Consider the following 12,564-nt stretch of genomic DNA (forward strand, 5'->3'; position numbering starts at 1 on the left):
CCGAGCCAGCACCTTTCCACGTGAGGCCGAGAGCCTGGAAACTGCTCTCTGGGGCCTTGTCCCCACAGCACATTATGGCAAGGCTCATAATTCTTAAGCATAGTGAAGAGAAGGAAGCTGTGATGAGTGTGTCTTGAGATACAGCTGAATGAAGTTTCTCAGGAAAAAAGGCAGAAGGACCACTGAAGTTTATGTTTTCTGATTGTAAGGGGTTAAGAAGGTGAAATAGGAAGTTGGTGGAGAAATGGAGTCGGAACTCAGGAATTCTGTCTAACAAGCATCATCTCTAGGCAGTGATTTCATAAAGTGGACAAGGCGGCAGGGTGCGCAGTGGTGGCAAGGAGGAGAAAAGCGGGAGCTTGTCCTGATGCGTCCGAAGGCCCCACCAGCTCTCACAGGGCTACGTCTCACCGAGAAGGCTTTATAGTCACAAGTCCCCTCGTCCGCGCTCGGCCCCGCACGCTGGGGCGGCCAGGTCTCCGATTCTGGAAGCAAGAGGGACGGAGCCCGGGCCGGGCCTCGTCCAGCGGAACGCGTGTGCCCTTAACGCGGGTGGAGACTTCTGAGCAGGGAGCCTGCGAGGTAACCATGGAAGACGCCGCGCTTTGGAGCCCATGGTTCTCTGTGAAAATCAGTCCTATGAGTCTTTCTTGTAGGACTCGTTGGCCGCCGCTCGGTCTGGCCATTGGCGCCATTCCGCTTCCTGCGGTAGGACCCCCACCCGGGGCCGCAGCTACCACCACCGGCCGACACACTGACGCGCCTCGGAGCTTTCGAGAAGCAGCCCGCGCCCAGTGCGCAGGCGCAGGCGCAGGCAGCTGGTCGGGCGCCGCGAGCCAAGACGCGGCGATCTCGCCCCCTCCGGGATCGGCAGGCGCCGTAGGCTGTTTACTTTCGAACCGCAGCCCCGCGCTCTTTCCCATTGGCCAAGGCGACCTAGTTGAATGTTGCCGGGAGACTGCGCCTGCGTCCTGAGGCTCTGCGAAGCCCCGCCCCGTCGAAGCACCTGAAGTTCCTCCGGGAGGAGGAGGGCGGGGAAAGCAAGCTGCTTTCGGCGTCCGCTGGGAGGTCCGCGGTCTCTGTTGCGACGTGGGAAGTTGCCTGGTTCTCTCCCTCCGCGTGGTGAGTCTAAGGGTCTTCTCTTCCGGTCCGGGAAGTCGGCCCTGGATCCGCCTTCTTGTAGCAGCGGCTGGTGTATGGAATGTGTTTGAAGGCGAGTGGAGGGGCTTGATGATGGAGAGAGTGCGCTTGGGTCCTGCGTCTCTTCCCTCTTGTCCGGATGGGGAGTTCGGGGAACCTCGTTTGCTTCCCTCCAGCGTGGAATTACATTTCTGGGAGGGAGAAGACCCACCTGTGGTGGTGAGGGTGAGAGGAGTGCGACTCCGCTGAGCCGGTCTGCGTGGCGGGGTTTTAGGGCGGAGGGCACCGAGCGGGGGAGGCCCACGCGGGAGGCCCGGCAGAAGTTTCATAAACCTTAGAGAAAGGGAAGGGGAAGCATAGTGCTGTTTTGAGCCCTTTCTCTGTGAGAGGTTCTTTGAGGACTTAACAGGGGGAGCGGGGGGGGGGGGGTTGGTGTAATTGTGCCCATTTTACAGATGTGAGACACCCGTTGTGACATGCATTGGGTAAAACTGACCCAGGGTCTCATAACATTTAAATGGCAGAATTGAAAGAGGAACAGACATTTTGCTGGGAAAAACGTAAATCAATATTTGTAGTTTTAAGCTGGCAAAATCTTTTAAGTGCATGGATGCTTCTTCCAGTTAACTTGAAACAATCTAAAATTACCATGAATGTTTGCTCTGTCATCACCATTGTTGGCTAATATTTTTGAGAGCTCAAAAGATACTTGACAGTATAAAAGAGACAATTTGGTCATAAAACTGTTGGGACTTTCAAGGTACAAATGACACATCTCCTAATGCTCCAGTAACTGTTGATATGTGTCACTACTTTTCTATTAATAAAAACACAATGAGGCATAGGGAACGTAAACATCAAAGAGTGAAATAACCATTCCTGTGATGTCCTATTTAATATATTTTTTGAGGGGGTACTTTCTAAAACATTAAGATAAAATTATTTTAATTTTAGAGTAAGAATAAAAGAATCTGAAAAAGTTGGAGAAGATAAACAACAAAGTAGGTAAGCTCTGGAGGATCAAGTGAATAAGAAAGAAATTTTCAGTAAACTTTTACTCTCTGGTTAAATTGCGTTAATAGTTTCTTTTTTAATTTGGACAAACAGGTTGATGTCAAAATGCGGGAAAGTAGTACAAATGGGCAGAGTTAAAATCAAATCTGACCATAGAATTTTTTTTTTTTTAATTTGAAAGACTTATGGCTATCCTTCATTGTTTTTGTACACTTACATATACAAAAGTAGGTTTACAATCTTGCCCTATGTATATAGAATGCACGGTGGTAGTATTTCTAAAGTAAGTCTTGAATTGCATGAAATGTGCTTTTTATCAGTTATGGCCACAAAGATGTGAGCCCCAATCTGGGTGGTGGCACCTCTTGAATTTTCCCAGACTCGTAGCTGACTTTTCGTGTAAGTCCTTAGCGCAAGTCATCTAACTCTGTAATGTGGTAAATATAATTTCTATTCAGAGGTTGTAAAATGTAATGAATGTTTTATAACCATTCATGTTTGGAGATGAAAGGCAATAACACATTAGTGCATTAAAACTTAAAAAATGATTTACACAGTAGAATAGGTAATGATATTTTTGGTACTGCTTAATTCTCCATCATGTTATCAGTGCTGACCATCCATAATAGGCTGGTTAGACATTGTGGAAACTCCATAGGAAATCAGCCAGCCCTCTGGAGAGAGACTGCGTAAAAAGTTTAGAAATTCAGAAGTAAAAAGAGAAGCAGGATATGTTGAAATAAGTTATCATTTTTAATTTGGGCTGTTAGTACTCACTGGAGGAAAATAACATTTTAAATGGGTTCCTTTTATTCTTTGGCTTTTTAAAATTATAAAATAATACAAGTTGATTCTAAAATTAATTTGGCAAAGAAGAGGCTGGATAATGGCGAGAAACTTAAAAAATTGTAGAGTTGTGCAACTATCGCCACCATCTATCTCCAGAACTTTTTCATCTTCCCAAGCTGAAGCTGTGTCCCCACTAAACAATAACTGTCCATTCTCTCCTCCCTCTAGATCCTGGCAACCACTATTTCACTTTCTGCCATTGTGGACGCCTCATTGATTTTTGTGTTATGTGCATTTTTCACGTCTGGTGTGACTTATAGTTTTTCTCCGTTTACCTAATTGAATAATTTTCTGTTACTGAATTAAGTTTACATTTCTGAAAAGAACCTTATTTGGTCGTTGTATCGTATTTTTTAAATGTACTCTGGATTTATTTTTGCTAATATTGTGTTCAGGATTTTACATTAGTATCCACTTTTGAAAGTATTTTTGCTTTGTGTTGTCTTTGTTAGGTTGTGGAATCATGTTATATTATCTTCAAAACAACTTGCAAACTTTATATCTTTATATTCTGGAACAGTTGAACAAGAAATTGTTTCTTGACCATTTGAAAGACCTCAACCAGGGAAGATTCCCCCACCCCACCCCCCTTTTTTTCCCGAGCAGCTCTTTTCCAACCCAGAAATTTCTCTCATGGTTTGCTTTATCTTCTCACATCATCTTTGGGATTTGAACTGATATAGATAATAATTCATTTCTTACGGATTTTCAGATCTAGTAGCATAGAGTTATGTAAGACATTCTCTATAATTTTGACTTTTTCTCTATTGGTTTATTTCCTTTTGTCAATGCTAACTCTGTACATTTATTGTTCCTTTCTTTCCCCTGTTGATTTAGATAGTTGACAATTAAGTTCGCGAACTTGCCACCGTGCACTTACATTGGCAGCACTGTACAAACAGCTCGGTAAGGTTTCATAAACTTGGTATATCAGTGTCTCACAGCTGTGTTCCTGTGGACGTGTGGTGGTGTCTTGATGAGTGGCTTACATTATTGTTGTTGCGTGTTTATGTGTGCCATCGCGAGAATGTCTGAGCTTCAATTAGACAGGGATGTCCAAACTGCGGCCCGCGATCCATTGTTAATTGGCCCACAGCAAATTCCAAAAATATATTTAGTTTAGTTAAATGAACTAGGTGAGGCAATACGCATTTCACCTCGAGTGAGTGGCCCGGCTGTTTGTGTATTTTACCGCATATGGCCCTTTGTGAAAACTGTTGAAAAAAGTTCGGATACCCCTGAATTAGAGCAACAAACAAACGTTAAATTTCTTGTTAAACTTAGCAAGAGTGGAAGTGAAATCAGGGAAATGTTAGTCCAAGTGTATGGGGTTAATGCCATGAAGAAAACAGCAGTGTACAAATGGATTCAATGTTTTTCTGAGGGGAGAGAGTGTGTCACTGATGAAGAGAGAGGTCCGGGCAGCCAGCAACGAGCAGAACTGACAAAAACATTGCAAAAATTCGTCGAATTGTGCGTCAAAATTGTCAGCTGACTGTGAAAAGCATAGCAGACCAAGTAAGCATCGACAAAGAAACAGTTAGGAAAATCTTAACTGAAAATCTTGGTGTGAGAGGGGTGTGTGCAAAAATGGTCCCAAAGGAGCTCACCGATGAACAAAAGCAAAGGAGATTTGAAGTTTGCCAAGACCTTTTGGAGAGGCAAGATGATGTTTTGGGCTGTGTTATCACTGGTGATGAAACATGGGTGTACCAATACGACCCTGAAACAAAACGTCAAAGTGCACAATGGAAGTCAGCCAGTTCTCCATGACCAAAAATTCTGTCCAAATCAAGAGTCAAAACGATGTTGCTAACCTTTTTCAATATCAGAGGGATTATTCATTATGAATTTATACCAACTGGACAAACAGTTAACCAGGTTCACTATTTGGAAGTGCTGAAAAGTGGTGGTAGTGGTAGTGGTGTGTTCGTTTTTAGAACGCTCATGTCAAATTTATTTTTCTGAGTAGAATTTTAGGTTGGAAGCCATTTTTTTCCTGAGAATTTTGAAGGCATTGCTATATATCTTCTAGTGTCCAGTGTTCTTATATACACACAGCATAGCTAAATCTAAGATAGTCACCCTAGAAAATATACATAGCTAAAGTTTTTTGTTCCTTTTCTCCCTTTCAAGAGTGTAGGATGGTAATGGAAAGTTTCTGGTACATAAAATTTAATACTAGTTTCTGGAACTAGCCTCTAAGCTTGATAACCATCTGTAGCTTCTGTTTCTCAGGCAGCAACCAGAAAGTTCCTGATCTTATAATTATTTTCAACCAGGCTTGCTTCTATTAACCAGTATCTGACTTCCTATGAATTTGTTACCTAAATTAGTTTTTAATAAACCAGCAAGAAGAGGGTAGTCCAAGAGTAGAATTTGATTTCTGTATTTTTCAAGTTATCCACAAATTTCTGATTGAATTTTGTGAAAAATTTCACATACTGTGGAACTTTTAAGACCATATTTGCTTCAATCTTTATATGAGCTCAGGAGATAATTTCTTTACAGTATTGTTGTGAATGTCCTCATTCTAAAGAAAGTTGAGCTTTTGGGGTCCCTTAATTAGGGTTCTCAGGGAAAATGTTTAGCTTTGACAAGTATCCACTGCTCAAATTTTACTCGTTGCTAAGTGCTATTCAGTTTATTCCTTCATTGTGAATTCTGACATCACTGAAATACTCTGAGAAACATGTTTGTTTTTTCTTGGGTGGTTTTGGCATGATTTCAGCTCTCTGTAGGTGTAGGTAAAGTCATAAAGTCTTCCCAGCATGCATTCACTTGAATTTATATGCAGTGACAGTCATCTTCTGTACTCTTGCCCAATTACGTTAGTTTCCTGGAATGTTCGTCGAAGCTTAGTCTGTATGTGACACTTCCTGGCTTATTAGGGTTCTGAATATTGGTCAGTTTGGAGTATATTTTCCTATGGACTCTCCTGTTATATAGCTTTTTCCTAGAAAGGAGAGGTTTTGCTATTTTAAATGAACCAAAAAACTAAGATCTGACATTTTATTAACATGGTCTCTTAAGAGGCAGCGTTTACCAATTAATTGTGAGTGAATGCCGGCTATGTGTCCTGTTTTGTGCTGAGACACAATTCCTGCCCTGGTTGTAGGCTCACATTCTAATGTATAGAAAAATATTACAAAATTTTTTTAAGTACTAGTTAAGTGCTGAGAATAACGGCACCCAACCTGGGGAGGAGGAAGGGCCCAAATTGAGATTTGAAGTATGAATAAGATTTTGTTTTCAAAAATGGTGAAGATAAGGAGCATAGAACTAAAAAAGTTTAAAGAGGTTTTTATGTTTATTAAAAGTACAATTAGTTATTTGTATATGTTGTTTTCTCAAATTTTTAATCTTTTTATAGAGGAAGACTTTTGTAAGCTAATGTTTTACATGAATGGCACTTGGGTTTTTTTTTGTTTTGCTTTTCATGGTTCTTTAAACAGTGGTGTAACTTCATTTTTTTCCATCAGGGCTAAGAAACTCCTGAGGACTGTGGCTTGCATTGATTAGGTGCAAAGGAGATTATAAAAGGTGGTAGGGTGCAAAACAGTCAGGTGTCTGTTTTTGGAAATGTCAGTAATAGCTTGCCAAGAGGTCAAGTTAGTTCTGTCAGGGAGGGTCTCGGAACTATTGCTGGGCTTCTTTCATTAAAGAAAGATGACTAAAGGTGTTCTTTGCTGCTCATGCTTTCGTGGTCCATAATTCAGTTGTCATGATCAACACTTCATCTTTCAAACTGACTTTTATTGCCAGGACCAATTCAAAAATGTTTTTTCCTTCTAAATTTTCAAATTAAAATGATTACTTTAGAATATTACACTATGCTGATCGTGGTCTTCAAACACTGGTAGTCCAGTGCAGTAAGCTGAGAAATGTATAGTTACAGTTGCTGAAAAAATTGACTAACTTGCTTTGGAAACTGACAGTTAAGTACTCGAACTTGTTGCAACGATGTTGCTAACCTTTTTTGATATCAGAGGCATTGTTCATTATGAATTTGGACAAACAGTTAACTAAGTTTACTATTTGGAAGTGCTGAAAAGGCTGCATGAAAAAGTTAGATGAAAATGACCTGAACTTTTTGCCAACAATTGATGGCTCTTGCATCATGACAATGCACCAGCTCACAGGGCACTGTCTGTGAGGGAGTTTTTAGCCAGTAAACAAATAACTGTATTGGAACACCCTCCCTACTCACCTGATCTGGTACCCAAGACTTCTTTGTTTATCTGAAGATAAAGGAAATATTGAAAGGAAGACATTTTGATAACATTCAGGACATCAAGGGTAATGCGACAACAGTTCTTATGGCCATTCCAGAAAAAGTTTCAAAGTTGCTTTGAAGGGTGGACTAGGCGCTGGCGTTGGTGCATAGCTTCCCAAGGGGAGTACTTCGGAGGTGACCGTAGTGATATTCAGCAATGAGGTATGTAGCTCTTTTTCTAGGATGAGTTCTCGAACTTAACGTTGTATGGTTAAGCCAACTGGGAGCATGAATTCTTTTGAATTAAAGAATATAATTTTGCTAAGCCCAATTTATTTTAGCATTTTAGAACGTAAAAAGTTGCACAGAATAGTTATAATTAAGTAAACTTCAATAGAACGCTGAATTTTAGTCTTCATTATATAGAAACAAATGTAAATAACTTTCCTTTGAAGCATTTTATTACAAATTAATTAGAATTGTTTTGTTTAGCATGATTTTTGTCCCAAAGTAGTAAGATCTTAAAGATAATCAGTTATTCATTATTATACTGGGGATGCCAAAAAAATGTATACACATGACTTGTATTCATCTTTTGTTATTGGTGTATATTGAGTATTACAAATTATTTTTTTTGCTTCCGCACCCCTCCCCCCCGCCCCTACCACTCTCCTGTTTCTTAAACCATTGTTTTCTCAGTCTAGTTGTAGGGCGCAGCTCCCTGGCCCACTGGCCCATGCTGGTATTATGAGCCTTTTGCTCCCCCCAGCTGAGGCAGTCGCTGGTCATTGGTCGGCGCTCACAGCATCTCATGGCAGCTCTCGTCGGCTGCCCACGGTAGCACATGTCAGCACACAGCAGCACACAGCAGCCCACACTAACCTCCAGCTGTTCGCAGCAGCCCAGCTCCAGGGAGAGCAGTTATTCACAATCTTAGCTGTAGAGGGCGCAGCTTGCTGGCCCATGTGGGAATTGAACCGGTGGCCTTAGGTGTTAAGAGCACGGCGCTCCACCCACCTGGGCCACTGGGCCGCCTGAGTATTACATTTTTTTAAATTTTTTAAAAAGATTTTATTGGGGAAGGGGAACAGGACTTTATTGGGGAACAGTGTGTACTTCCAGGACTTTTTTCCAAGTCAAGTTGTTGTCCTTTCAGTCTTAGTTGTGGAGGGCACAACTCAGCTCCAGGTTCAGTTGCCGTTTTCTAGTTGCCGTTTTCTAGTTGCAGGGAGCGCAGGCCACCATCCCTTGCAGGAGTCGAAACCAGCAATCTTGTGGTTGAGAGGACGCGCTCCAACCAACTGAGCCACTCGGGAGCTCAGCTGCAGCTCAGCTCAATGTGCCTTGTTCAATCATAGTTGCAGGGGCAGAGCCCGCCATCCCTTGCGGGACTCAAGGAATCGAACTGGCAACCTTGTGGTTGAGAGCCCACTGGCCCATGTGGGAATCGAACTGGCAGCCTTCGGAGTTAGGAGCACGGAGCTCCAACCGCCTGAGCCACCAGACCGGCCCCAAGTATTAAAATTTTAATAGTGCTTTCCTTTCTTAAAATGTGTATACATTTTTTTGGCAGTATCCAGAATTAAATTACTAAGAAGCTACATTTAAAAAGTCTTAGTAAATACCTCAGTTATCTTCTTTTAAATGACAAGCACAGTATATGTTAACAGTTTGGAGGTTAACAGGTAAAACTTTACATATATGCAGGTGTCTTTGCTGTATGTAGATTTATAATACTTTTTTCTTTTTCTAGGAAATGCACAATTTTGAGGACGAGTTAACATGTCCCATTTGTTACAGTATATTTGAAGACCCTCGTGTATTGCCATGCTCTCATACATTTTGCAGAAACTGCTTGGAAAACGTTCTTCAAGCATCTGGTAACTTTTATATATGGAGACCTTTACGAATTCCACTCAAGTGCCCCAATTGCAGAAGTATTATTGAAATTGCTCCATCTGGTATTGAATCTTTACCTGTTAACTTTGCATTAAGGGCTATTATTGAAAAGTACCAGCAAGAAGACCATCCGGATATCGTCACTTGCCCTGAACATTATAGGCAACCATTAAATGTTTACTGTCTACTAGATAAAAAATTAGTTTGTGGTCATTGCCTTACCATAGGTCAACATCATGGTCATCCTATAGATGACCTTCAAAGTGCCTATCTGAAAGAAAAGGACACGCCGCAGAAATTGCTTGAACAGTTAACTGACACACACTGGACAGATCTTACTCATCTTACTGAAAAGCTAGAAGAACAAAAATCTCATTTGGAGAAAATGGTCCAAAGTGATAAGGAAGTTGTTCTCCAGTATTTTAAGGAGCTTAGTGATACATTAGAACAGAAGAAAAAAGTTTTCCTAACTGCTCTCTGTGATGTGGGCAATCTGATTAATCAAGAATATACTCCACAAATTGAAAGAATGAAAGAAATGAGAGAGCAGCAGTTTGAATTAATGACATTGACAACATCTTTACAAGAAGAGTCTCCACTTAAATTTCTTGAAAAACTCGATGATGTCCGCCAGCATGTGCAGATCTTGAGACAAATACGACTCCCTGAGGTCCAACCTGTTGAAATCTGTCCTCGAGTAAGCCAAGTATTGAAAGAAGATTGGAACAGAACACAAATTGGACAAATTAAGAAACTTCTCATTCCTGAAATGAAAATTTCTTCAAAAAGGATACCATGTTCCTGGCCTGAAGATGAAAAGGACATTGAACTTTTTAGGATTCTAAACATTGCTACAGTTTCACTAATTTCTGTGATACTGATGTTGATCCTCTTTTTTAACCAAAACATAATAACCTTTGTAAATGAAATCACTTCAGTGTGTTTCTCTGAAGTCTCTCTATCTGTTTACCAAAGTTTATCTAACAATCTGCATGACTTAAAGAATATACTATGTCACACTTTGCATTTACTAAAGGAATTCATGTGGAAAATAGTTTCTCGTTGAAAATTCAAATCTAAATCATTTAAATAGGCTTATTCTGTATAGAGACTAAGAACCATTGCTGAATGGAGAAATAGGGGTAGCATGGATAAATAAAATAGCAAACTAAACTGTTAGAATTGCAGCAAATATGTAGAAATATTTTAAACCTGTCATACTTCTGTTGGATAGAAATGTATCTGTTAGAAGTGAGACAAAATGTGTCTAGTTTTCAGCCTGAAAACTAGAATAAAATCTAGTAATTAATTGATTTGAGTATTAACACATTATCCCATTTTTATTGGCTTGAGAGGTTGACTTCATATTGTTATGACATTTAAACATTTTTGTACCAATATGTTTTTTAGCGTTAATATACTGTAGGGTTGCCAGAATCCTGAAAGTGCCCATGCCTTTGTTTTTGATGTGGCTCGGATATTTTGAATGGGCAACTAAGGATGTTGAGGTTTTAAAATCAAGCAGCAAAGTCTAAATTTAATGATAAAGGGTTGCTTAAAGATGTTTTTGATCAAACATACTTGATCCAGACATTAATGGGTTTCAGATTTAAGAGTCCTAAAATGTTTTACCAACATACATTCCTAATAAAGCTATCGCTTTATCTTAAGTGTTGTTAGGGAACAGTGACATTTTCTAATACTTATATTCTGTGGTTTGTGTAATTTTAGGATTTAACTTTCGTGTAGTTTTTAGTTGTCAGTCAGATAAATCAGTTCTTTGATAAAAACTCTAAAACATGTTGCTAGAACAAAATATATATTCCATCCACATCAAACTTGGATAGCATCACATTAATTGTGTTTGTCTTAAATTTTCAGCCAAACATTCCCTTATGCTATTGCCAAAGTACCAACGTGCTAATCTTATTGAATTTTGCTTAAAAGGGAGACTTAGTACTAAGAGGACTGGCTGCATTAGGTCCGTTTATGACGAGAATCAGAACATACTTAGCACAGTTAACTATTGTGTGGGCAAAGATTTTTTGAAGGGTGTGATGGAGGTGAGGGAGATAGATATTTAGCAAGTGAAATAGAAATAGAAATAAATATTAACCTTAGACTGAAATGCAATGAGTTAATTATTTAAAAGTATTAGTCACAACACAAAAACATCATGTACTATTAAATACATGTAAATATTAATAAGCACTGAAATGTTCTTATTATTAATAAATTTATGTTAGCTATTATGTGTCAAGCACTTAATCTCAATTTCTGAAGTAGGTATGAACCCCCACTTTGTAGATGAAAAAACAGACACAAAAGTCATTAGTCCGAGGCCACATAGCTAGTATATGGGAGACCCCTCAGATTCAGAGTTCATGGTGTCATGCTACCTTTAAAGGATTAAGTAAGCCAAGATTTTTATTAAATTGGGGCTTCTAATCTAAATCTAAGCATTATAGCTAAAAAGTGAAGCATAAACCTATCAACATTTTCGGTTTGATATGACTTTTGTAAATTTGCCAGTTTTTAGTAGACAAAACTTTATTTCTTGATGACTTACGTAGTATGCACGAATATAGTCAAGTACAGACATACCCAGGTTTATTGCACTTTGCAGAATATTACTTTTTAAAAACAAAAAAAACAAATTGAAGGTTCGTGGCAACCCTGCGTGAAGCAAGTCTATCTGTGCCAAAGATTACAACTTCCTGAAGACTCAGATGATGGTCAACATTTTTTAGCAATAAACGTTTTAAAATTAGGTATGTACATTGTTTTTTAAAGATATAGTGCTATTGCACAGTTAATAGACTGCAATATGTGTAACATAAACATACCTTTATATACACTAGGAAACCAAAAACTTTGTGTGACTAGCTTTATTGTGATGGTCTGGAACCACACCCACAATATCTCCAAGGTACGCCTGTATACGAATAACTGATTCTTAAACATGCCGTTTTCTTTTGTATTTTTAGCAGGAGGATGAGATTGTAAAATTTAAAGTATATAATCTTGAAATACTTCTAGTTTTATGTATAACAAGTATATTTTAATAAACTTATTTTGATATTTTATTTACATTGCATGGCTTAATAAGGTGCTCAAACTCAGGAGTGGTAGCTTTGCAATTTACATTCCATGAATGGTGATATATATTTACATATATAAAATAGTTGACATTCAGTATTATTTAATATTTCAGGTGTACAATGCAGTGCTTAGGCATTTATATAATCTGTGAAGTGATCCCCTTGATCATTACCCATCTGACACCCTACATAATCTTTACAACATTAAGGATTATGTTCCCCATACTGTATTTCACATCCCCGTGACCGTTTTTTGATTATCAATTTGTACTTTCTAATCCCTTTACCTCTTGTCTGATCCCCCAACTCCCCTTCCATCTAGCAAACATGAGTTTTTTTCTCTGT

General features: G+C 39.4%; 1 protein-coding gene across 2 annotated transcripts; it reads left to right on the forward strand.

The window, feature by feature from the left end:
- The first annotated feature begins 995 nt into the window (after positions 1 to 995).
- TRIM59 (tripartite motif containing 59) lies at positions 996 to 12,564 on the forward strand. Of its 2 annotated transcripts, XM_081064265.1 has the most exons (4): positions 1,000 to 1,122; positions 2,095 to 2,145; positions 3,841 to 3,909; positions 8,973 to 12,203. In XM_081064265.1, exon 4 carries the CDS (start codon positions 8,976 to 8,978, stop codon positions 10,182 to 10,184), a length of 1,209 nt encoding a protein of 402 aa, XP_080920391.1. In that variant the 5' UTR covers positions 1,000 to 1,122; positions 2,095 to 2,145; positions 3,841 to 3,909; positions 8,973 to 8,975; the 3' UTR covers positions 10,185 to 12,203. The 2 variants fall into 2 exon arrangements, with proteins under 2 accessions (XP_080920392.1, XP_080920391.1); XM_081064266.1 differs by lacking the exon at positions 2,095 to 2,145 and having other exon boundaries at positions 996 to 1,122; positions 8,973 to 12,564.

Source organism: Rhinolophus hipposideros, assembly GCF_964194185.1.
Source record: "Rhinolophus hipposideros genome assembly, chromosome: 2".
Classification (NCBI taxonomy): Eukaryota; Metazoa; Chordata; class Mammalia; order Chiroptera; family Rhinolophidae; genus Rhinolophus; species Rhinolophus hipposideros.

Bases quoted from the DNA above. Each gene is read 5' to 3' on its own strand.
- TRIM59 (XM_081064266.1), top strand. From the start codon at position 8,976: ATGCACAATTTTGAGGACGAGTTAACATGTCCCATTTGTTACAGTATA.